This window comes from Penicillium psychrosexuale (assembly GCF_028828465.1).
Source record: "Penicillium psychrosexuale strain IBT 29551 chromosome Unknown utg000004l, whole genome shotgun sequence".
Taxonomy (NCBI): Eukaryota; Fungi; Ascomycota; class Eurotiomycetes; order Eurotiales; family Aspergillaceae; genus Penicillium; species Penicillium psychrosexuale.
The window spans coordinates 5332832-5356262 of NW_026643189.1; the positions used below are offsets into that span (position 1 = coordinate 5332832).

The 23431-nt window shown below is 50.5% G+C and overlaps 8 protein-coding genes across 8 annotated transcripts; 4 read left to right on the forward strand and 4 right to left on the reverse strand.

The window, feature by feature from the left end:
- Positions 1–307: 307 nt before the first annotated feature.
- On the forward strand, positions 308–1341 carry N7518_007913 (putative extracellular SCP domain protein Pry1; the record flags this gene model as incomplete). Its single annotated transcript, XM_057188840.1, has 2 exons — positions 308–607; positions 667–1341. 2 exons carry the CDS (start codon positions 308–310, stop codon positions 1339–1341), a joined length of 975 nt encoding a protein of 324 aa, XP_057040543.1.
- A 299-nt stretch (positions 1342–1640) lies between these two features.
- EifCb (translation initiation factor eIF3 core subunit b) lies at positions 1641–4057 on the reverse strand (the record flags this gene model as incomplete). Its single annotated transcript, XM_057188841.1, has 4 exons — positions 1641–2069; positions 2128–3664; positions 3736–3928; positions 3985–4057. 4 exons carry the CDS (start codon positions 4055–4057, stop codon positions 1641–1643), a joined length of 2232 nt encoding a protein of 743 aa, XP_057040544.1.
- Positions 4058–4629: 572 nt separating this feature from the next.
- N7518_007915 (SWIB/MDM2 domain protein) lies at positions 4630–5741 on the forward strand (the record flags this gene model as incomplete). Its single annotated transcript, XM_057188842.1, has 5 exons — positions 4630–4636; positions 4720–4856; positions 4946–5395; positions 5449–5499; positions 5556–5741. The coding sequence occupies 5 exons, from the start codon at positions 4630–4632 to the stop codon at positions 5739–5741; spliced, it is 831 nt and encodes a 276-aa protein (XP_057040545.1).
- An 830-nt stretch (positions 5742–6571) lies between these two features.
- Positions 6572–9031, forward strand: N7518_007916 (E3 ubiquitin-protein ligase HEL2; the record flags this gene model as incomplete). Its single annotated transcript, XM_057188843.1, has 3 exons — positions 6572–6997; positions 7081–7319; positions 7381–9031. The coding sequence occupies 3 exons, from the start codon at positions 6572–6574 to the stop codon at positions 9029–9031; spliced, it is 2316 nt and encodes a 771-aa protein (XP_057040546.1).
- Positions 9032–9370: 339 nt separating this feature from the next.
- N7518_007917 (MutS family protein MSH4) lies at positions 9371–12252 on the reverse strand (the record flags this gene model as incomplete). Its single annotated transcript, XM_057188844.1, has 6 exons — positions 9371–10806; positions 10855–10942; positions 10991–11110; positions 11159–11308; positions 11363–11722; positions 11773–12252. 6 exons carry the CDS (start codon positions 12250–12252, stop codon positions 9371–9373), a joined length of 2634 nt encoding a protein of 877 aa, XP_057040547.1.
- Positions 12253–12630: 378 nt separating this feature from the next.
- N7518_007918 (uncharacterized protein) lies at positions 12631–14291 on the forward strand (the record flags this gene model as incomplete). Its single annotated transcript, XM_057188845.1, has 3 exons — positions 12631–12855; positions 12920–13995; positions 14048–14291. 3 exons carry the CDS (start codon positions 12631–12633, stop codon positions 14289–14291), a joined length of 1545 nt encoding a protein of 514 aa, XP_057040548.1.
- Positions 14292–16412: 2121 nt separating this feature from the next.
- N7518_007919 (putative IgE binding protein) lies at positions 16413–17045 on the reverse strand (the record flags this gene model as incomplete). The annotated part of the gene is made up of 2 exons (XM_057188846.1): positions 16413–16727; positions 16797–17045. 2 exons carry the CDS (start codon positions 17043–17045, stop codon positions 16413–16415), a joined length of 564 nt encoding a protein of 187 aa, XP_057040549.1.
- Positions 17046–18966: 1921 nt separating this feature from the next.
- N7518_007920 (velvet factor family protein) lies at positions 18967–20171 on the reverse strand (the record flags this gene model as incomplete). The annotated part of the gene is made up of 5 exons (XM_057188847.1): positions 18967–19240; positions 19292–19539; positions 19584–19770; positions 19827–19906; positions 19959–20171. 5 exons carry the CDS (start codon positions 20169–20171, stop codon positions 18967–18969), a joined length of 1002 nt encoding a protein of 333 aa, XP_057040550.1.
- Positions 20172–23431: the final 3260 nt, after the last annotated feature.

Below are 23431 nucleotides of genomic sequence, written 5' to 3' on the forward strand. Positions count from 1 at the left end.
AATCTTCTTCATCCTCCAGGTGTTGAGTACGTTCGTTTCTCAAGCTCTACGAAGAAGATTATCTGAAGGAGCTTCTATGAGAACAGAACAGGCACGCACAATAAATACCTATGGCTGCCTAAGACAATAGACAATACACGATTATTGCATCACCACCTTCCAATAAGGGGACATCGTCACGGCTTAGGACCGCCGCCTGACTTGGATTCGGACCCTGGTGCTATCTATTGATCCAACGACCATAAGAAAAAAAAAAGAGCCAGATCATGCAATAGCCACCTGCTCACAATAACTCGAATTCTTCAAAATGGATCGAAACAATCACACCAGAACTACACGATGGTTGGCCATTCTTACACTCCTCACCGTGCAAATACTCAATGCAAACGCCGACGTAGTAACCGTCTGGACGACGGTAGAAGTGCCAGCGCCAACACAAACAGCCCCCGTGTCACCATCCTACACCTCCCTGGACGAGTTCAAGGGCGATATGCTGAAAGTCACGAACGATTACCGCGCCAATCACGATGCCAAACCACTGAAATGGAACGACACTTTGGCCGATTACTCGAAGGAGTGGGCAGCAGCCTGTATCTGGAAACATTCGGTGTGTATCAATGCCCCCCAGACTACCAGATAATAGCGCTAATATTATTACCTTCGCAGGAAAGCAGCTACGGCGAGAACCTCGCATACGGATACCAGAATGTCTCTGCTGCTGTCATTGCCTGGGGTGATGAAGGCGAATTGTATAACTTCGACAAGCCGACAGGCTTCACTGAGGCGACGGGGCATTTCACTCAGTTGGTCTGGAAGTCAACTACGCAGGTTGGGTGTGCCGCTGTCAACTGTGGGTATACGAAGAATGACAATGCGAAAAGAGATGTCGAGGTCGAAGTGCAAGATGATGTCTCCGAAGAGGATTTGTTCGAAGGGGTGGTGATGACGCCTCGTTTCAGTGTGGATGAAGCTGGAGGACATGGCTTGGAAGGGCTGAAGGTCGCGCGAGGCGAAACGCGGGCTCAGGGCTGGTATGTTGTTTGCGAATATACACCTCCTGGAAATGTTGTGGGCTTGCATGATTCCTACTTCAAAAAGAACGTCTTGCCAGAGTCCTCGTCTTCAACCAAGTCTTCTTCGTCCACGACTTCTGAGTCCTCTTCCACGTCTATGCCTGAGCCGTCGCCGAATGCTGCGACATCCACTACCATCGGAAGTCAGAGTCAGCCTACGGGAGGTGCTATGAGGTTCGCGCTGAACTCGACATTGGGGATGATGCTGGTAACATTGGGAGCGGTGGGCGTGGGAAGGGGGCTTTATACTTGGGAACTTTACACTTGAGATGGTTTACTTTAAATGATTTAAAATAAGAAGTACAAGGTTGAACTTCGCTAGGAACTGGTTTCGTAGCCATCTCTCATGCTTATCCACATTGCACATTTGGTCGGGAGGCGCACCGCTCGATCTATTGATTTTTGGAATGTCCCGATCCTCACTGGGCTTGCCCAGGGAACCTAAAAGAAACACAAGGGGACAGAAGGCTGGGTTCAGGCACAAGCGCGAAACGCCAGCAAAGAAATAGGGGGAAAAGAGGAACAAAAGGAAACACATTATTTGCGAAAATAGAACAGACAGATTCATCAGCCAATGACCTCCTCGGTCTCCTCGATAATCTCCTCCACAATCTCCTCGACCACGGAGTCGCCCTGATCTTCGACAACCGGGCGCGCGTCGCTGGCGGCTGTGGGTGAATCTGCGTCCTCGGGGAGGTTGAAGGCCTCCTTCTCTTCCGCCAGGAGCTCCTTCTCCCGACGGAGCCAGGCGACCCACTCGCTGAGTACACGCTTGCGGGTCTCGACAACGGCGGTGTTGGCGATGTCGACAGCGTACTTGTCTTCTTCGTCGAACTCCTTTGAGTACTCGCGGAGATTCTTGCGCACTTGCTTCTGCTCCTCCTTGCTCAGAAGAGTGGCAGGGCGTGGGCGCCAAAGGAACTGCTTGAACTTTTCGGTGGGGTTCTCGGAGAGGGTAGTACCGGAGAAGGTGTGCATGTTCCAGCCGTTCTCCATCTATAATGGGGTCAATATTATGTAACATAATCAAAAATAGAACGAGGTCAAATCTTACCGAGTGAGTCCACACACTGGCGCTGCTAACAACGTAACGACCAGTGGAGTCCCAGTCAACATCGGTGACACCGTAGTGCTCTACAGTCTTCATCAGTTGGAGGTTGGCTGCGAGATCCTTCTCAGCCTCGATCTTCTCGCCCTCGAAGTCGAGATCCCAGAAGTCCATGTCAAAGCTGGTCTGGGAGTGAACAGTGGCGACAATAACGAATCGGCCCTTGGGCGACCAGTAGATGCCGTTGCTGGTCTTCTTCTCAATGGTGCGCACCAGCTTGAAGTTACCGGCAGTGTAGCCCTTCTTCTCAGGCGCGAAGAATGAAACGGAAGTCTTAGGGAGGACGGCGGCACCAGTTGGTGCCTCGCCGTTGGCGATAACGACGAATCGGGATCCATTGGGCTCCCAGGCAAAGTTAATCACGGTATCCTTGAGACTGTCAACAACCTCGACGGGCACACCCTTCTCGCGAACGCGGAAGATCTCCAAGTTAGTAGCCATAGACTTCTTAGACTTAGAGTGACGGTCGACCTTGACGCAGACGTAGGCACCCTGTGATTGCCAGTGCAGCTTGACATCGGAAACGTTGAACAGGTTACGGGTTCGGACAACCTCCTTGGAGGGAACGCTCATCATACCGACACGGGCGGGGTTGCTGCCAATTTCAGGAGTCCAGAAGCAGAGCAATTGCTCGTACTGCTTGATACCCTCGCGGGCGACGGTGGCAGGGGACCACTCGAAGTCCATAGCACCCTCAATCTTCACGGAAGTGCGACCAAGAAGGTTCATGTTGGGAAGTTCGTAGATAGAGAGAGATTGGCCTTGGAGCATGCGAGCAACGTACTTCTCGTCCGAGGACCACTTGAAGGCAGGCCACTGCACCTTCTTCTTAGGCGCAACATCGCTACCCTCAATATCCGCAGGGGCAGCCAAATCGTGCGACACAAACGAACGGAGAGGCTTGCCAGTCTCGATATCCCAGATAATGATGTTCTTGCCGTCCTCCTCGTAGGTCAATATGGGTTGGCCTTCCTCGACCTGGATGGGCCGTGCTGACCACGTTGTCAAGTAGCCCTCGAGCGGGGAGAACTCGATCAACTGCACGAAGGGGTGAGGGAACTGCTTTTGCTTAGAGAAGGACTCGCCGCCCCAGAGTTGGACACCCTGGGGGTGAACGGAGGCGAGGAATGTACCCTTGGGGGACCATTGAACGAAAAGTTGTGTCCAGTGAGCGCGGTCCACGACATTCTCCGGTGGGTTCGTCTTGTTGTTCCAGAACACGCCAACCTTGTCGTTACGGTAAAGGGCGAATTGATCCCGGGCGCTGGCATCTCCCATCCACGAGCGCAGGTGCTCCTTCTCCTTGAACGGTTCCGGGACAGGCGGCTTGTATTCTTCATCAATACGACCTTCACGACCATAACGCTCGATATCCATCAACTTGTTGACAGCCATAATGTGCTTCTTATCGAGAGGGACGCCGTGCAACTGCTTGACGGCGGCGACTGCCATTTCCGGGGTTTCATATTCCACAAAGGCGAATCTATATCGCGCGAACGAAGGTTAGAGATCGTCCATGATTCCTCCACATCTCATTAGATATCCAATACGCACCCTTCAGTCATCTTCTTGTCGTTAACGGGCATGAAAACCGCATCTTCGGAGGTGCTGCCAACGGAGTTGAGTTTTCTCAGTAAGAACTTGACGAGTTTTTGTCGGCTATCTTCGGGTACAACGGGGAGGCCATCGATGACGATAAATGTGTCCAGTCCCTCCTCGACTTTCACTTCATATTGCTCCTTGAGATCTGTGGACTAATGTGTTAGAGAGGGGCACACAGACCACGACAAATCTTGCACTCACCGGAGAAATCAATCTCCTCCTCCTCTTCCTCGTGGAGATCCTGCTCGGACAGGGTATCGAAACTGGGCGCCATGATGGGTATACCGAAGGCGTCTAGAGGCTTCGGAGCAAAGATAGATCGGTGCAATCCGCTGATGGATTTTCGGGCAGAAACAAATCGCGGCGGCCAAGCGGGTTCTTTGTGTGGACTGACTCAGCACTGAGTCAGCACTTGTTAACGTTAGGCCTCAGGCACCAGATACCACGTGACTGAGCTGCATCAGCTTAGTCATAATTTCCCCAGCTTGATGTCGGGCCCGTCAATCGTTATGGACGTTTCTAGAGGCTCTCAATGGATAGACATTTCTTCTAGACTGCATATCTTGCACGGAGCTCTTTGCCTGACCTGGTCTTTGTCTAGCATCTTATCTATAACCCTTTTGTCTCTGCAATTTTTTTCGCCTGGCCTTTCTCTGCCTCCAATGCCCCGCCGGTCTTAAGCGCCAGTGCGACTTGAGTATAGCCCACCTGACAACTCCAAGCTCTCCATCGACCACCATACTCCTCTACAAACCCCACGATATCCTCAATTGCGAACTGCAAATCCTAACCCAGCTCATACGTCTGAACATAACTGGCCAATCTACGTGATCTACTAGCAACAATATGTCGTGTAAGCTACCTCGGTGTTGCCCCGGTGCTAATTTGCCGGTGCTCTAGAAAGCCTCCTAACTGACCGGTGATCTTGCGCAATAGTGACCTCTGACTTGCGCGACAAATATATCGACATAATTGATGGTATTTTGGCCAAAAGCGACCTCACTACCATCTCCGAGAAGCGAATTCGCAAAGGTCTTCAGGATGCCGTCGGCTATGATCTCACCCCGATGAAGGTCAGTCAAGTTACGACGATCTATGGCGCATTATTACCCCAAAGCTATTCAGGATGACTGGCGAAGAACTGTGACTGACATTCACAAAGGCTACGCTCAAGCAGCTGATCATGGAACGATTCGATCGTTACGCCGAACAAAACGGGGTGGGCGGGTCGCCTGATAAAATTACCCCAAGCAATGATCAGCGCGATGGTGATTCAGCTTCAGCTGCGGTGCCCTCCCCGCCTCCCTCCTCATCTCCTATAAAGCGCCAGGCCTCCAGCGATGCCACTTCCGAGCCTGCAAGCGCATCGCCTCCTGCTAAGAAACACAAGCCGGATACTGATACCGATGCGGATGCGGCATTCGCAGCCAAGCTGCAAGCTGAAGAGAATTCACGCGCGCGACCCACTCGTGGGGGCAACACTCGGCGTGCAGCTCCTGTGAAGAAGAAGAGCAAAGCCAAAACTTCGAAGAGGGTCAAGGCAGAAGACGATTCAGATATTGGCTCCGGCGAAGAGCCAAAGAGGGAGGTCAACCGAAATACTGGGTTCCACGTATGCTTTTCTATATCATCCCAAGCCTCCCACCATTTTTAACACAACCACAGAAACCTATGAACCTTTCCGAACCCCTATCCGCACTTCTGGGAGAGCCCACAGTGAGCACCTCTTCCGATTATTTCTCTCTAGGATTTGCTTGCTAAACATCATACAGCTTTCGCGACCCCAAACCGTCAAAAAGGTTTGGCAATACATTCGTGAGAACGAGCTTCAGGATCCCAATGATCGCCGACAAATTCTATGCGACAATGCTATGCGTGCTGTCTTCAAGCAAGATCGAGTCCACATGTTCACTATGACTAAAATTCTCAATCAGAATTTGTACAATCCCGATGAATAGTCCGGGAGTGACAGGTTGGCTTTGATCCTTATGGAAGAGCAGGCTCCAAACTAAGCCCTGCTTCTTAACGATTCTCCTTTGTCTTTCTTGGTTTTTTTTTTTTGCGATGCATGGGGATGCTGGCGTGAATTCCGAGCAATTTGCACTCGCCATTTTTGTTTCTTTTGGATTTGATTTGCTCATGCTCTCTAGCGGGAGTTGGTGTAGCCCTCCATTGTGATTTTACAGTCTCAAAGGTCCTGGAATCTGCTACCTACACGATATACATAATTGGAGATCCTTCCGATATAGACAGTAGATGCTGGAATGCGTGATCCTGGTCAATTATGACATTGGACATCATATTTGCTCTCTGCGTGGCTTCTGATGCTCATTTTCTTTGTTGAACCCCCATGGCCTGCATATGTAGCCGGTGGTCTTCCTATTGACATGGACCAAACAGTATTTATTTAGCTCTCTGCTCATCATATTTTGACCTGATGAAGCAGGTCGGCGCCAACAAGCCAATGAATCTGCCTAGTACTTTTACTCACTGGCATGGTGCTTGTATAAGGGAATGGGGAAACAAAACCATACTCCTTGGATAGAACGCTCCATGAATCACTCAGTTGCTCGGTCGAGCTTTTTCTGTAATCAAAAGGACTAAGAGAGTGGTCGGTTGAAGACCTCACATCCTTATCAAATGCGGCATGCGGGATCAGTCAGCGGCATCTCACTTTTCCCCGAACCTCTCCCCCACCACAATCCACAAATTCCAGGCCTCTGCAGCTCCAGCACACCTGATATTGACGCCAAGCCGCAGCTTGCATTGTGACATTCCTTCCTCCGCAATGACCGACAACCAGGCCTCAACACCAGAGTCATCCAGCCAGGGTCGCGGTGGGCGTCGCCGCGGCCGCGGAGGGACAGCTCCCTCCGGCCGTGGAGATTCGCAACACAATACCGGCGATGGAGAAAAACGCCCCAAGCCTCGCACCCGCGGCGGCGGTCGTAGCAGCGGCGGGGATATAGGCCGACACACTCGCAATACCGATCGAACTAACAATCAAGATACTCAGCCTTCGAAAGCCACGGCGCCAGCAGCAAAGGAACCGGTAGAAGAGGCTACAGACGATGCAGATGACGGAGAAGTCTGCTTTATTTGCGCTTCTGCCGTCGAACATACCTCGGTCTCGCCTTGTAACCATAGGACGTGTCATATTTGTGCGCTTCGGTTGCGTGCACTGTACAAGAACAGGGCTTGTGCTCATTGCAGGGTATGATCATATTGCAACCCTTTTCCAACAAGCTTAGGTGCTTTTCGTTAGAGTTACATTTCATGTGCTGACTTGTATACCAGACTGAATCGAACTTCGTGATCTTCACAGATGATCCAGTGCGGCGATATGAGGATTTCAACAAGAAGGACTTTGCTCGGACGGACGACAACCTTGGCATCGAATATGAGAGCGACGAGATATTCGGGGATACGGTGCTGTTGCTGCGATACAACTGTCCGGACGAAGACTGCGATGTGGCCTGTTTGGGGTGGCCAGATTTGCACCGCCATGTAAAAAGCAAGCACAACAAAGTTATGTGGTATGTCGATATCAAGCTCGCGCAATTCTTGAATCAGTAGCTGACTGTATACTCCGAATAGTGACCTTTGTACTCGTAACAAGAAGGTCTTTACACATGAGCATGAACTATTCACCACGGCGGAATTGCGTAAGCACGAAAGGTCCGGCGATGACCAGCCTGGAGCTATAGACCAGAGTGGCTTCAGAGGACATCCGGAGTGCGGGTTTTGTCGCCAACGGTTCTATGGTGACGATGAGCTGTACACTCACTGCCGCGATAAACACGAGCGTTGCCACATCTGTGACCGACGCTCCTCCCACCGCCAACAACAATACTATATTGACTACAACGCATTGGAAAATCACTTCCATAAGGATCATTTCGCTTGCCTGGATAAAGAATGCTTGGAAAAAAAGTTTGTCGTTTTCGAGTCGCAAATGGATCTGAAGGCCCACCAAATCGAGGCACATCCCGATAGCCTTTCTAAGGACATTCGGCGAGACGCCAGAATGGTTGATTTGTCCGAATTCGATAACATGCGCACTCCTTACCAACAGCAACGTCAGCGTCGCGGTGCCGGTCGAGGCCGTGACCCTAACGCCGAGCCACTGCCAGTCTCCAGTGCACAACCAATGACTCGTGCGGAAGTTGCATACCAGCGACAAATGGCTATACAGAGTTCGCAGTCTGTCTCGACACGAAACTTTGGCGGCCAGCTGACTCGAGATGACGTCCAACCCGTTCGTGCTCCAGAGCGATCCGCCGCTGCTACCCCAGTGCAGTCTACCTCGGCGTCGCGCTCTCAGCCTCTTCCTACTGCAGCATTTGAAGGCCTGAATATTTCTGCAAACTCCGCGCCAGCTACCGCACAAGACCAGACCCGCCGAATGCGCCATGAGGCTGTAATTGAACGTGCTTCGAACCTCCTGCGCAATGATGCCACCAAACTCGCCGAATTCCGTAGTAGAGTATCAAGCTACCGCGCTTCTTCGATCTCGGCAACAGAGCTTATCGACGCTTTCTTCTCGTTATTCGATACATCCAGCACCGAGTTGGGCAAGCTCATCAAGGAGCTCGCTGAGATCTACGAGGACGCGTCCAAGCGCTCTGATCTCCTGCGAGCCTGGAATGACTGGCGTGCCATCAACGAGGACTACCCAGCCCTTCCAGCCGGTGGTCTCTTACCTGGCATGTCAACAGGCGCCGTCAACTCTAGCGGCAAACGCGTCCTGCGCTTGAAGTCATCAACTGCTAAATCCTCCCGCTCCGCCGTAGGAAGGAGTGGTGCTCTCCCAAACGCCCCCTCCAACCCCTTCCCTCCCCTCTCTGCCGCAGCTGGCCCCTCCTCTCGCCGTGGCAAACCTTCCGCTGCCACCCCTTGGGCAGCAGCCGCCCCGCCGCCATCTTTCTCTCGTCCTGCGATGCCTAGCCCGGTCAGCCGGCCCTCATCTGCAGCACCATCCTCTAGTCGCACGCCCACCGCGCCCGCCTCTCGCGGCGCTGATTCCTTCCCTGCTCTCCCCGCAGCGGCTAAGCCTAATGTCCTCATGGCTGGCAAGACTCGCGGCACCGTCCGTTGGAATGATAACCGCGGCCCTGCCCCGAACGCATGGGGCTCAGCGCCGAGTTCCGGAACCGCCTCTCCGGCTGAACCCAGCAATGACGACTCAAGTAATGGCAAAAAAGGAAAGAGGAACAAGGGAAAGCAAACCCTGTTCCACTTCGGTTGATACACTGTCACTTTTAGATTGATTCATGTTTCTTATGTTGATTTGGCCTTGATTTGGCCTAGGTTTGATTGGCTACGGCATGACGGGGAGCGCCATTAAAACATATACCATGTGGGGGTAGATTTCTTGTTCTTCTGTGTTGTGCCTACTAGCGAATGCAGATACAATGTATTGTATAGAGGTAATCCATGTTATTGTCACTTCATGTGTCTGATATCATATATTAGGGAATAATGTGGTTTTCAAAACCCGTCAAATCATCAGACTGTCATAGAAGTATACATATATGATCTACAGGAATAGGGATAATAAAGAGGCCAGTTCACTTACCATCCTCCTTCAACATTCAATCAACACCACACTATCATTGTCAGTGGTATCGTCAGGCCTAGAATCCGAATCAGATTCGACGACAATGGGCTCCGACACCCGCATTCCCTTGTCACTCTTGCTTGAACCCGACGCTTGGGTTTCAGGTGCATGAACTGACAAGTTGGAAGCAGTCTCACTAAGAGGCACTGTCTTAGTTTCCTCATCAGGGCATAACTCCATTTCTCTGTTGATGGCAGTCACGCGGGTCGCAAAGTCATCCTGGAGTTTAATCAATGTATCCCGAAGACTATCGTTATCCATTGTACCGTCTTTTGTACCGGCACGGATGAGAAGTAATTGTTCACGTAGAGACAAAAGCAACTTCCGCTTCAGGGAAATAGCACCAGCACGCCCCGGGCTGTTCCTACGATTAGCCAGGTGGTCCATTGCCTCCGACACGGAGTGTGCTTTATCCATGACGGCAGGTGGGAGGTTGGCGAGCTTGGCAAGCACAAGCCCATATCGACGTTCTGGAACAGGACCCTCTGCAATGCGGTAATGCATGGTCATCTTGGATTCATCGGGAGAAATGTCTGCTGCTAAGTGGAGATTGATCACACCGCTGCGCTTCGCGAGAATCTGTGGCAGGTGGTGGAAGTGCGTGACAAACCAGACCATGGCCTTACTACAGATGAGTGCTTCTGCTAGCGCGATGGCGATGGCGAGGCCGTCGATTGTGCTAGTGCCGCGGCCTAGCTCGTCGATGATGACCATACTGCGTGGCTGGATGTTACGAAGGATGAATGCCATCTCCCGCATCTCTGCTGCGAAGGTGGAGACGTTGGCGGTTAGATCATCTACCGTGGAGACGCGGGCGAAAAGCTGGTGAAAGATTGGGAAAGAGGCGTATTGAGCTGGGACGAAGCAGCCTATCTGCGCCATGACTGTGACCAGGGCTAGTGAGCGGATGTAGGTCGACTTGCCGCTCATGTTGCAACCTGTGATGATCTGGAATCTTGTTTGCGGTGTTGCATATGCGTCGTTCGGCACGAACTTGCTGCGATGAATCTGTTCTCGGATCGGATGACGTGCCGCCTTGATGGCGAGAGTGTCGGTTAGCTCTGGTCTGATGTACTCATATTTCGTTGCTAGCTGAGCGAATGCTCCAAGCATGTCTAGCATTGCAATTGCTTCACTGACTCGAAAAAGCCCGGATACTTCGGCGGACACATCTCGGATCAGGTCCTGGATCGTCTGGTCGCTCATATTGATCACCTCGTTGTGGGAATCGGTGATCTTTTGATTGAGCTTGACCAAATCCAATGTCTGACATTCAATGCGGTTTCGCTTGCGGTACACGTTGATAAAAACATCCGGCAGCGGACCTAGTTCCGTAGCAGGAATACAGATGTAGTATTGCCGGGCTGTGTCATACTTCAAATCTAAGACCATATCGCAATTCTCTGATATAGGTCAGAATGATCCATGAAATACCATAATTCCAGACATGCCTGATAATTTCTCAATCATCTCTGTGGCGTCCGCATTCGCTTCTTTATATGCTTGCCTCGCAACATCAAGGAGACTGTTAACTCCGGCCTAATTCATGTAAGCGATCTGTATCCAGTGTAGAAGTAGAGTTCTGACCTTGACACAGTAAATGCGCTGGTTTCTCAGATCAAGTGGCTTTGACTGGTAGGCTACATGCTCATTCAAAGTTCTGTCAATCAGCTCCTCAATTGGACGATGCCCCTCAGGAGCGCACAACTAAAATGCATCAGTTCGAGTAAAACACCAAACGAACGTAGAATCTACTTCGCGTATGGTAAGTAGCAGATCGCTTTCTGCTGCTCCAAGCGCTTGGAAAATGTGTTTGATCGCAGAGACGTAAGTCTTGAGCATGATGATATTGTTGACTGACTGTTCGACATGGTAGATTGTCCACTTGATGGGAACCAAGATGACCTTGATAATCCGTTAGCACGAGTCTTCAATACCAGCTAGCCTCAGAGACTCTACCGCAGTCAATACTTTATCTGCATCGATAAAGCCTTTGAGCGCCTGCCTCACAGATACAAACATGTCCTCTTTGGTGGCCAGATCTTCCACGGCATTGTATCTGGCTGTCAACTTGACTCGTTCTGTTGAAGGCTGTAAGATGCTAGCTCGGAGTAGTCTGGCCCCCATAGGCGTCAATGTCTCGTTCAGTAGTCCAAACAAACTTTCCTTGGACTTCGCCTTTTGCAGGTTTTGGATGAGTTCGAGGGACACAATAGTCGACAAATCAATTAACATGGACCCCTCGGACGGCTGGAAGCGTATCCGAAGAGAATGCGTGGTAAAGGATTGCTGGAGTTCGACTTCAACATACTTGAGGACCTAATTCCTATGTAAGTCCGTTCTTTCGGCAGCATGAATAGTGTCCATACTGCGGCAAAACAACACGCTGCGAAATAGTTCCCGCCCAGAGTCAGCTTGAGTGACCCGACTTCCTGTGGACAAGCCAGCCGTTCCACATACTCGTGGCCTGTCTTTTCAGACCACCACCTGCGATCCAGGAAGGTTAAGATGGGATCTGGCAGATTCTCTTCGATAATATGACGGAGCTTCGACTCTTTGGCAGTGTTCATGAAAAGAATCTCGTTGGGTTCAAAAACACCTATCTTGATGATTGTTTTGACGTAAGTCTGGCTGTCACATATCTGACAGATCACAGATTCAGCTGTTGCAAGGTTGATAAATGCGAGGCCAACGGTGGTTGAGACGCCCCGCGACTCACTGACGGCGCAGATGATCTCCTGTGCCGCAACACTGCTGGCCCTTGTGGTCGGACGTTTACTTGTGCATCTAGAGGCCGATGGGGGAAAGGAATCCAGAGAATTCAATGAATTCAGTGAATAAACCGACATTGTGAAGCTCAACTCCGATGGCCGAGAGGGTGTAGATGGGGCAGGGTGTACCTAGAGGACGGGGTTCCAGTCCACGAGTTGGGGGCTCATGTGATACTAAGCCAGGGCCCCGAGGGTACCAACACTTCTTTCGTGACCAGTAACCCTCGTATACATAAATCTGAAGGTTTACAGTGTTGTTTTATTTGATGATAATGATTAAGATTGTTTCCTCTACTTAGTTAACCAACTAGTCAACTACATAGTTAACTAGTTGTAGTTAGTTACCTTATGTATGTACTCCGTAGATCCATCGATAGGGCCGATAAGATAAGCGTCGAGATATTTTTGCTTGTCGAAATTTCTCTTCTTCCCTCATCGACCTCAAAATCAACAACCATGTCGACCCTCTATCCTCCTCCCAGCAAGCGCCAAAAGCTCGTCCAGGCTGATAAGGCCCGTGAGCAGCAAGAAATTGAGAGTATTCCGTCCGATTTGGGTAGTGTTCGCGTTCAATTCTTCGACCAAGCAACCGGCCAGCCCACCGGGCCTGCGGTCTCGGTCCCAGTCGCCGATGCCAATGTGAAGAACCTGGAGACTCTGCTCAACACATTACAAGGAAATGTAAGATTCGAATCTCGTGACTTCTTGGCAATTGAATGTTGTACTGACGTCGATTTTTTTCCAGGAAGATGATGGGCGAGTACCATACCGATTCGCCTACCATTCCGAAAAAGAGGAACAAACGATCGACATTCTCCGCGACGTTTACCACTCGCTACTCCAGCCTGGGATCAAGTCCACCGAAGATACGGTATCGCTCTTCTACACACCGCAGGCGGTTTTCCGAGTGAAAGCCGTTTCACGATGCGCGGCCTCCATCGCAGGCCATGGCGAAGCAATTCTAGCAACATCCTTCTCCCCAGTATCATCCTCCACCATGGTCTCCGGAAGTGGAGACTCAACTGCTCGTGTTTGGGACTGTGATACTGGAACCCCGAAACATACGCTCAAGGGCCACACCAGCTGGGTGCTGGCAGTCGCATACTCGCCGAACGGTGCCATGATCGCGACCGGTAGCATGGACAACACCGTGAGGTTCTGGGATGCAAAGCAGGGGACAGCACTAGGTGCGGGGCTCAAGGGCCACGCAAAGTGGATCACGAATTTGGCCTGGGAGCCATACCACGTGCAAGAGTCAGGGCGGCCGCGCCTGGCATCCGCCTCCAAGGACTCGACGGTGCGCGTGTGGGATGTCGTCTCGAGAGTAACTGATCATGTGCTCACCGGCCACAAGTCGTCTGTTACTTGTGTGCGATGGGGTGGTACTGGCAAGATCTATACTGCGTCCCACGACAAGACCATTAAGATCTGGAACCCGAAAGACGGCACTCTGCTCCAGACTCTGGCGGCGCATGCCCATCGCGTCAATCACCTCGCGCTGTCGACGGACTTTGCTCTTCGCACCGCCTACCACGACCACACTGGCAAGGTCCCTGTGACCGAGGCTGAGAAGGTGGCTGCTGCGCGCAAGAAGTTCGAGGAGGCGGCGACGGTGAACAACACTATCGTCGAGCGATTGGTATCGGCCAGTGACGATTTCACAATGTATCTGTGGGAGCCGTCCACTTCGAGCAAGCCTGTCGCACGGATGCTGGGCCACCAAAAGGAGGTAAACCATGTCACGTTCTCGCCGGACATGGCTTATATCGCCTCAGCCGGATTTGACAACCACGTCAAGCTGTGGAACGGCCGTGATGGAAAGTGAGTGCTTGAATCCTCTGGATTTTCTGAATTCCAGCTAACATCGCCCTAGATTCATCACCACCTTCCGCGGTCACGTGGGTGCAGTCTACCAGTGCTGTTTCTCGGCAGACTCGCGTATGCTGGTGTCCTCATCTAAGGATACCACTCTCAAGATCTGGGACCTGCGCACCGGCAAGCTCAAGATGGACCTTCCAGGACACAAGGACGAGGTGTTTGCTGTCGACTGGAGTCCTGATGGACAAAAGATCGCCAGTGGAGGCAAAGACAAGGCGATTAAGATCTGGCGAAACTAGATCTGGTCACTTGACATAACTTGCCCAAAACATGCTCTTGACAGACAGCTAGTCTGGTACAGGTCTTTGCCGTCTGATATGCATCCAAGACGAGCACAATGTCCCACATGCGGATGTTAGCAATAGCACCTCGTGTGTACCCTCGAGTCGAGGGAGTCATGGGTGCCTCAACCCCCAAGTCAACCCTCCGTGGGTTCGATTCACATCATAAGTGTATAGGCTTATCTACTCAGTGGAGATCCCAAGGCTGCTACTGCATACCGTGGTCAATGGCCTGGATAAAAAAGGGAGTCACAGGAACTCCGAGAGGTGTTCCCGTTCGGACTAGATCTTGCAAATATAGTTAGATGGTGGTTTTAAGTGTGTGGATTGATTGATGAACCCTGTTCTGCCTATTGCCTGGGGCATAGGCCACAAGCAGACGCCCTTTATGTTACTTAGTTGCATTTTCATGAATATAATTGTTGCGTATTGACGGCGTTGTTCACTATAGAGCTCTACTGTAGACAACATCTAGATTATTGTATCCTAATAGTCACTTCGTAGGGGAAGGGCAAGGGCAAGTGTTCATTCGGGAAGGCACGTAGGAGCTGGCAATATAAAAGCGCTTCTTTCTCTCTTCTTTCTCTCATCCCTCTCGACCCCATGAGACAGCGTAGGCGGGGAGGGTCTAGTAGCTTAATGTGATAAAGTGAGACAAGTTGGCTGCCCCCTTGAATCAAATATATCTTATTTGAGATTATTACCCTTCCTAGGAGTGACTAGCCTTTTACTTCTTAAGTAATACTTCTTGTAGTAACTATCGATCAGAAAGGTTTCTTAAGAAAGTTAGTTCTAAGACTACTCTTTCGCAATAAATCACTCGTTCCCACACAGAGTACTGCTCATCTCCTCGGCCTTGTCATACTTCTCCTTTAGCAGTAGGTCAACAAGCTGCACGCGTTTGTTCTCCATCCCCTCGTCAGGGAGCCTTACACGGGCGTCCTTAAGTAGGATAGAAGCTGCTCGATCCAAAGGCCCGTAGGGATGCGTGACATTTCAATTGGTCTAGAATATATTAGCAATAAAAAGAGTGCCAAGGGAGTTTGTAGATAATACCGAGGTTGGTCACGTTATCTGGAGTAAGGCCGTACAGAGTATGGAAATATTTTCACGCGGTACTTGTTTTTTTGTACCGTTCAGTGATAACCATAGCATCAGACCGTATATCGCCACCGTGGACGATATCCTTATTGAGTCTGCGGATCTCTCCCTTTCGTCGTTCGGTATTCTTCTGCAATGCATCCCGTACCCATGTTGAGATGGCCCTTTGACGAAGATCCAGATGGCCCTGTCGGTGGGCTTCGAGTTTTTGATTGTTTAATTTGAGTTCCTCAATATCTCATCTGTCATCGCAGCATGCATCCATTTTGCGCAGTTCCTCAAGAATAGCGAAGCCGCCTTAGTTGAAGGTAAAGGTACTCTTTCTTGTTGATCGATATGGCGCCTCACGGCGAGCAGAAAGTCGCCGCTAACGAGATAATGGAGATGAAGAAAGGAAGAAGAAGTAAGTTGCAAAGTGGGCAGCAGCCTGTTTATATAGCTGGCCCTTTGCAAGCGTTGCAAACCTCGAACCTTCGCGCTTAGCTATCTAGCAAACAAAGATCCCTCGATGATGATGGAGTAGTTTTCGAACCAGTTCAGAAGTAGTTATTGACGATGAAGTAGTTGATGTGATAAAAGTTACATAATTTTGTTAGCGGTTTATATACAAATTGTAGGTATCTGTAGTGGGTCCCTGTAACAATCCCCTTCTTTTGAGATATATTCTTTGTTCTATCCTAGTAGCTTAAGATAGAGTGAGACAAGTCTTACACTTCTTTCACAATCCCATCAACTTGAACTTACTTTCGAGTCTGACTGTAGACTTTGAAACTGTACGGGTGTTCCTGAAGCGACTCGGCCCGTTACTGCGGGTGTCGAAGTACATTTTCATTCAACCTGTGAACTCGAAAGGCATGAGATAGATTATTAGATTATTAAACCCAACCTGGATCACGATAAAAAAAGGTGCCAATAATGGTACATGCAAGAAATCAAAACAAGGTAGAGAAAGCATTAAACATCAACCACATCATTAATCTAGATATACTGCCAAGCAGGCACGTCCCCAGTGTAATCCAGAGCGATAGCCGAGAACCCAAGACACTCGTCAACATTACCATTGGGCACAGTCGCATTTTGAATGGCGGCAAACACCTGCCAGCGGTTATCATCCGCTGGACAAGCCATGAAACCAGTAGAGCCGACGGAGTAATGAGCCCAGGGTTCATCGGCAGAGTAGTAGAACGGGCCGAGCGAGGACCCCTGTGGGATGTTAGCTGAGTGAGCCTGGGTGAAGCTCAGGGCGCCATTGGGATCGATGTAGACCTGCTGGCCGCCGGGGACCATGGTGTCCTGTTTATTGTTAGAGTGAGTTTTCCTTTGTGCATTTGTTGGCTTGAGATAGTGTAACTCGTGACTTACCAGAGCGGCGCCGCCAGGAGCGAAGACGGTTTGGTTTCCCGGTGGGCAGTCTGTGACCTGGGTTGGGCAGTAGGTGGCCGTGCTTCCGCCGAGGTAGAACTTCTGACCGGCGGCGTTCAGCTGTAGGTAGTGGATGGGCGAGCCGGAGCGGATGGACATCACGCTGAAGGGTGGGTTGGCAGTTGACTGGCTAATTGGTGCCGAGGCGGCTAGCAGAGGGAGGGCCAGGGAAGTGAGTGTGAACTTCATTGTGGATTGGAGAGGTTTGGAGGTTTGGAGGTTGTTTTGTGTAGTTGGATAGATGTTTTGATTTGAATAGTCACAATCAAGGGAGGGTGTACCTTTCTTTATATAGACGAGGGGAGGGCAATATAAATAGCAGCACATCCGAGAAACCGAACCAGGGAAACCCATAGATCAAGGGACTTCTCCGTCATTGACTGTCGGGTTTGGCCGAGAGGTGGCGGGGTCTCATTGAGTCTGAGACATCAGGTACTCTATACTTATCTGCTGCATTCCAACCTTGGAGTTCGGGTGAAGATCTCTTCTTTTGTCTCAGTTTATAATTGGAATCACCACATCACCACGCCAATGAGGTATCAACGGTCGGCTTAACCCGCAAATAATATACGAAAGACCTCTGCATTATACGTTATACGTTATACGTTATTCGTTATCCAAAACCCTCTAATATCCCCGCCAGCGTCATGGATACCTCGCCTCCTACTTTCCCCAGAAAAACAACCCTCGACCCACCAACGGCCCGATACATCAGCGCATCCACAAATTACCAAGAAAATTCTAGGGACCTCGTTTCCGAGAGGATAACCACACACCGTCCAACGCCACCGACGCCCAACCTAAACCGGCGAACATGCAGCAATATGCAATGTCTCACCGGACCCTGCAGCCCACTACAGCCGGTGCTGCGGCTAATCTGGCAATACCGAAGACCCTGATGCAAAATCCGGTCTTGTGCCTGCCAGCTGCGCATCTAATAATAATCTCTAACGACGCTGCAGCGCGCATACCCGAGACCTCGTGTGTTAGTGTAGTACCTTGCAGATACCATGCAGTGCAGAGGGCTGCTAGGATTTCCTGGCTGTGGGTGATAAGAATCCGTCAGGAGAGGGCTGAGGTTGGTCCGTTTCACGGGCGTTGTACACTGTCCGACGTAGGGAATTCGTCGAGGTTGAGGTTGGTGTATGGCTTGGGAGACTCGGGTTGGACAGTCCGGTGTTGTCGGGTTTCTGTCAGGTCCGGTGTATTTCGGCTTTCAGGGACGGTGTGACGTATTCTGTGAGCCGATGGTGGGCTGGAATTGTCGAGGTTGTTGTCGGATATGGGTTTGTTGTACTACGCTGTCCTTTGTGGATCATGTGCTGTGTAGAGGATATGTGGCTTGCTTGTTGTCTTCTAGAATTTGCTGGAAGATTGGTGGGTAGGCTGATGATGATGATTCTTGATGATTGCATGCTATTTTGATGACATGTGAGACATGGTAGGTTATACTGGGTAGTGGATATTATTGATATTAACGTATGAGGAGTGCAAATAGACATTTTGAACTGTAGAACATCATGAGACTGAGACCTGAGACCTGAGACCGGATATATGTTTAATGGCTATAGTATTGTTGAACCACAACTATATTGTATGTATACTATACTCTTATACAACGCCATCTGAGACAAAGCTCACCTACACCCGTGGATACTACAGGCGAGTATTAGAGCAATACCCGAACAGATAACTAAACAACCTCAGTGTATTGGATATCAAACGACTTTTTTTCTATAGCAAACAGTCTCAGCATTCAGCAATTCAACCGGACCTCGATTCGCCGAAAAGAAAAAGTGTATGTACGTGCGGGCAATCAGCCGCGAAGGATATGAATAGACACAGCCAGAGGCCAACAAAAGAATAAGGGGGAAAATAATACTCGGAAGAAACAAAACCAAACAGAAAACCCCCCAGCACCAGTCCGTGTAGCAATATAGAAACCTGCAAGCCCGAGTCTTGCCCAGAACACCGTAAGCCACGCGCCACCATCCCCATGTCGTATTCATAGCAAGGCGGAGAAAAAAGTAAAGGTAAGGAAAGGTGAGACAATACTTTGAGCCAAGTGCCACATATCCGCGTCGTGCACTATGGATCAAGTATCGCTCTTTTAATAGTCGCCTTCATCATCGTCGTCTCCATCCCCACCTCGGCGGGGGCCCTTTACTCCATCCTTGCGAATGGGGATCTTGATACCCTGTAGCGCAAAGCACTTGCTGAGCTGGGTGCTCTCAATAACACCGGGGAACTTCTTGGCGGAGAAGACCTGGAAGGGTTCAGAGAACACTGAGGCTAGAACGGGTGCGGTTCCGTGATTGATGACCGGGGGACCGTTGGTAGTTTCGGCAGACGAGGTACCCACGTCAACGAAGCTCATTTTCAGACTGGATTTTGATTAGCGATTAGGTCGTGTGACCCCGTTATTCTAGACTTACCGGAAAGTGCCTTCTGTCCGCACACTCAAATCCTGCAAGATAAACCACACACCGATTTTGTTGTCTGGGTCTGTCAACCGGAAAGCACTGGCGCTGAGGCTTCCGATCAGATTGCGAGTGAACATGCCACCCGGTCCACCTCCACCAGAGACCGGCTGCGCAGCGGGCGACATGGACGGTGGCATTTGACCACCGGAGTAGTATTGGGGGTACGTTACTGGCTGGCCGTATTGATTTTGGTAGGCCACCTGCTGACCACCGTAGTAGTTGTTCATCTGCGGGGGTATCCCACAGGGTACTGGTTCTGATTGTAGCCCGGGTAGGTCGGAGAGACGCTCTGAGGCGGGGGAGGGTATGAGGAGGACATGGCGGTAGAGATGGAGGGGGAGGTGGCGGAATGCTTGACGAGGTTTACTTCGTTGGTACCGTCGGCATTCCACAGGTCGACGGTGAGCACGTAGAATGAGGTATCGATTTCACTAGAGGGCGAGATGGTTAGAAAGCCGAGGGGTGCAGAGCTGCTGGTTCGACATACTTGATATCGATTTCCTTATCGGTTTGCGCATCGCGCACAATGAGCCGAATGCACGGTGGTGGAGTGATGGGTCTCCGGTCCTGGAAGTGTGTTAAGAGGTGGTAAAATAATTATGTCGGAAAAATCACCCACCTTGTCGCCAAATCCACACATGCGAGCCCGGATCGGCTGCTGCACCACTTGTAATGACCAGGAACGACCATCTTGGTAGTTTGTCACGGGTGCCAAATGGTCGGATTGGCGCAGCGAGTTGGACCCTGACGGGTACTGGACGGTCGGAGCAGAGATGCGATCCATTGAGAGCGGAGCTGGGACGGGATGATGTCTATCCTCAACGGCGTACATGGTACCGGATTGTAAGGAACCGAGGATGATTCTTGATAGACCAACGACGTGTTCCTAGGTTTATAGGTCTATGATAGATCTTCACTACCTGGTTGTTCGAGAAGAGAGGTGGGGGGTTGGAGATGCGACATGCGACCCCGCGGGATGTTCAGACGTCACACTTGAAGCATCGACTTCCGGGGCTGAACAAAGAAAGGGCGCGAGAACGCAGCGGGTCTTTTGAATGAACTTTGTACCAGGATTGTACCAAGACCGATCCAAGCCGATCAGTCCAAAGCGTGAAGAATCCGATTGCAGGCAGAAAATGCGAAGCGAAAGAGTCGGAGAGTTTTATTCGCGAACCGTAGAATGAACTCGGAGGAGGGCGGGAGTGGCGATATTAGAGTCCTGGGGTGTTCTTTGACAGAAGATATGTTAGCATCATCTTCTTCTATAAGACTTCTTTCTTGGGTCAACCGCACGATGACGCTGTCAAAGTGCGGGAGATTCGCTGAGGCTTCCACGGCTCACACATATCCCATATATCACGTACCGGAAATAGGAAACAGCAAAAGTATTTCCAAGCGAAGACCGAAGAAAAGAAGAAGACAAAAAAGAGATGTCCTCGAGGTGACGAGGTTACAAGTTGTCTGCAGGAACCACCCAAACCGTCGGGTTACAACTGACGAATGGGACGAAATTTGAGTTGTCCGCATTCGGAATTCTTCATATAACCCGCAAACGGAAATTTTCGACTTTTGAACTTTTGACCTTTTGACCTTTTAAACATTGTAATAAATGTTGGAATAACTAGTATATAGCGAATAGATATTTAGAAAAGTGCATACTCTGACCTCGACAGTAGCCAGATATTCTCTCGGAAACTACAAATAGACGCCATTCTGGAGATTATTTTTTATTTTATACTCCGACTATACCTCGATGATCTGTCTGCTATCTCCTTGAGTCTAGGTCAGAATCAATTGACCAACAGAACCAATCCTAAGCAATGATTCAATTCTGTCTGCTCGTGTCGACGTGTGGCGTATAATCTGTTGGCGTGCACGTTCCCCGAAGTGGTACCCAACTCAGCACCGTCACCAACCTCCTACACCTCCATTCCATCTTCACCGTCTCAGCCAAGTCGTGGACACCCCGTCTCACCCAAAACTACCTGTATCAGTCGTCGGCATTACCGTGACAGTCGCTGCAGGTACTCGAGTCCAATTGAGATCTACTCTGCTGGGGTAAGCGGTCGATTCAGTAGAGCCACTCCATGAAAGGTACGAGGCTTTCATCTCAAAGGCGTTGATGCCCACACATTGTACTCCGTACAATACTACGACATACTGCATTTGCAAATGCCAATGGCCAATCGTTGTGGGGCTTCTTCTGCGCCACCCGACCCCCGACTGGGGGCTTACTCTCCACAGCTACCGGCCTATTAGCAAAGCTTCATCGCTAATGACAATCTATCATCTAACCGACTCGCACGCCAAGTGTATTTGACTAAAGTGGTCGGATTCACGCATGACCTCTGAACTGTCAAAGGAGATGCAGTAATATTGCGGTCGGATCAGTGAGAATCAGCTATAGATCTAAGACAACAATCCGACGTTTTTTCTACACTTTAAACCTGGGTATGTCGAAATGCTCATCGACCCGTCCTCGAGTACGCAGGCAGCGACGTCATTTTCAAGAGGTACGCCGTGCGTGAGGCCAGCGCAAGCTACCCAAACCACAGGTCATCCTTCGCTCGGCAAAGAACTGCCTCTAGAAGAGCGGCAACATAATCATCCTAGACTAAGCTATAGCGCACGGCTGGCCTCAACCGTTCGCAAGTAAGCGGGCGTGCCGCTCGATGGGGACTTTGGATAGGAGCAGATGTTGTAGTTGTGCTCTTTCCGTAGTAGGCCTACGTTTGGCTTTCGCCGGGCTAATTCTTGGCCTTAGTAGGGATTTTATATTACTATTCTCATTGGCATTGGCAGCAGTCTTTAGTCTTATATGTGATCATATCGTCGGTGTCGATGCCCTCGCTCCCCGATCGAAGCGCTCCGAAGACATCGCCAATTCCCCGGGCCAGTAAATCTCGCATGAAGATGGGGTTATTTCCTAAAATAGACGTCGTGATATTGAAGTGAAGTCACACGACTTTCCCCCGAGGCATCTTTGTCAGTCGATCGTGCCGTCGCGGGAGGTGTCAGCCAAGTTGTGTTACACGGCCAATCGTATGGCAACTATTACGGCACGAACTGACCGGACAACACTGCCCTTTATCTCTCCTCTGATTCCTCCTCTAACAAACAGCCTGGAACTACGGCCTCGACGATCGGCTGAGCTATATTGGTCGAGTGCAGTGTTTCCATATTGGTCGCCCCGACGTTGCGATCTATAGTAAGATATCAGCCACAAATCCCAAATTTCATACTGTACCTACCCTTCGGATGATTTGAGAAATGCTGCTAACCTGTTAGTTTGTTTCCGCTTACGATACTATTACACCTGTCTGCCCCCAGATGATTTTGCACTTCCTCGACTCAGGGTTTCAGGTGGTACCAACAGCAATCTCAGTGCTGATGGTGTGCAGTGTATCAGAAATACGCCCTCCGGATTACCATTCTCAGCGGTAGAGACCTGGCACGTATACACCTAAAACTGGTACACATATACGCCCCGTCGAAAAAGCCACTGCGAATAAACCCAAGGATATCGAAAATGTGTCTGCTGGCCAGACCACCACCGAACTTCAATCTCTCAGTCTCCAGCCCAACTTCGGTATGCAGACCAATGGCACTTCATACAAACTTGAGCGGAAGGATGCACGAACCCTATGAATTACGCCTTTTGTCCTCACACCAAACACATCAAGTGGCACTGCTGGTATCATCAGGACCAATATCTCTCAAGTCTCAGGTCGGAAAGCGAGGCCTGGGTTTCGATATCAACGCAAAAACAAGGAAGCAGGGATCACACCCCCCATCTTGGCAGGCAACCAAGTGGTAATCGCCGGGAATTTCCCCAAAGGTGTTAGCGCCAGGGATGGGGATTATGTGCAGGATTTGGCGATCATATCACTCCGCGCAGCTCCGCTTCTGTTTTGCACATCGCAGTGAGCCAAAGCGATCAGACAATCGATTTCTGAAACGGAGATATCGAATCGTCCGTCGGAGTCACCGGCTATCCGGCTAATGCAGCTACCATTGCTTCTACCCGTGCGGACCTCGCGCAGTTACCAAAAAGGGCCAATGCCAGATGACATTCGACGTGGCATCACATCC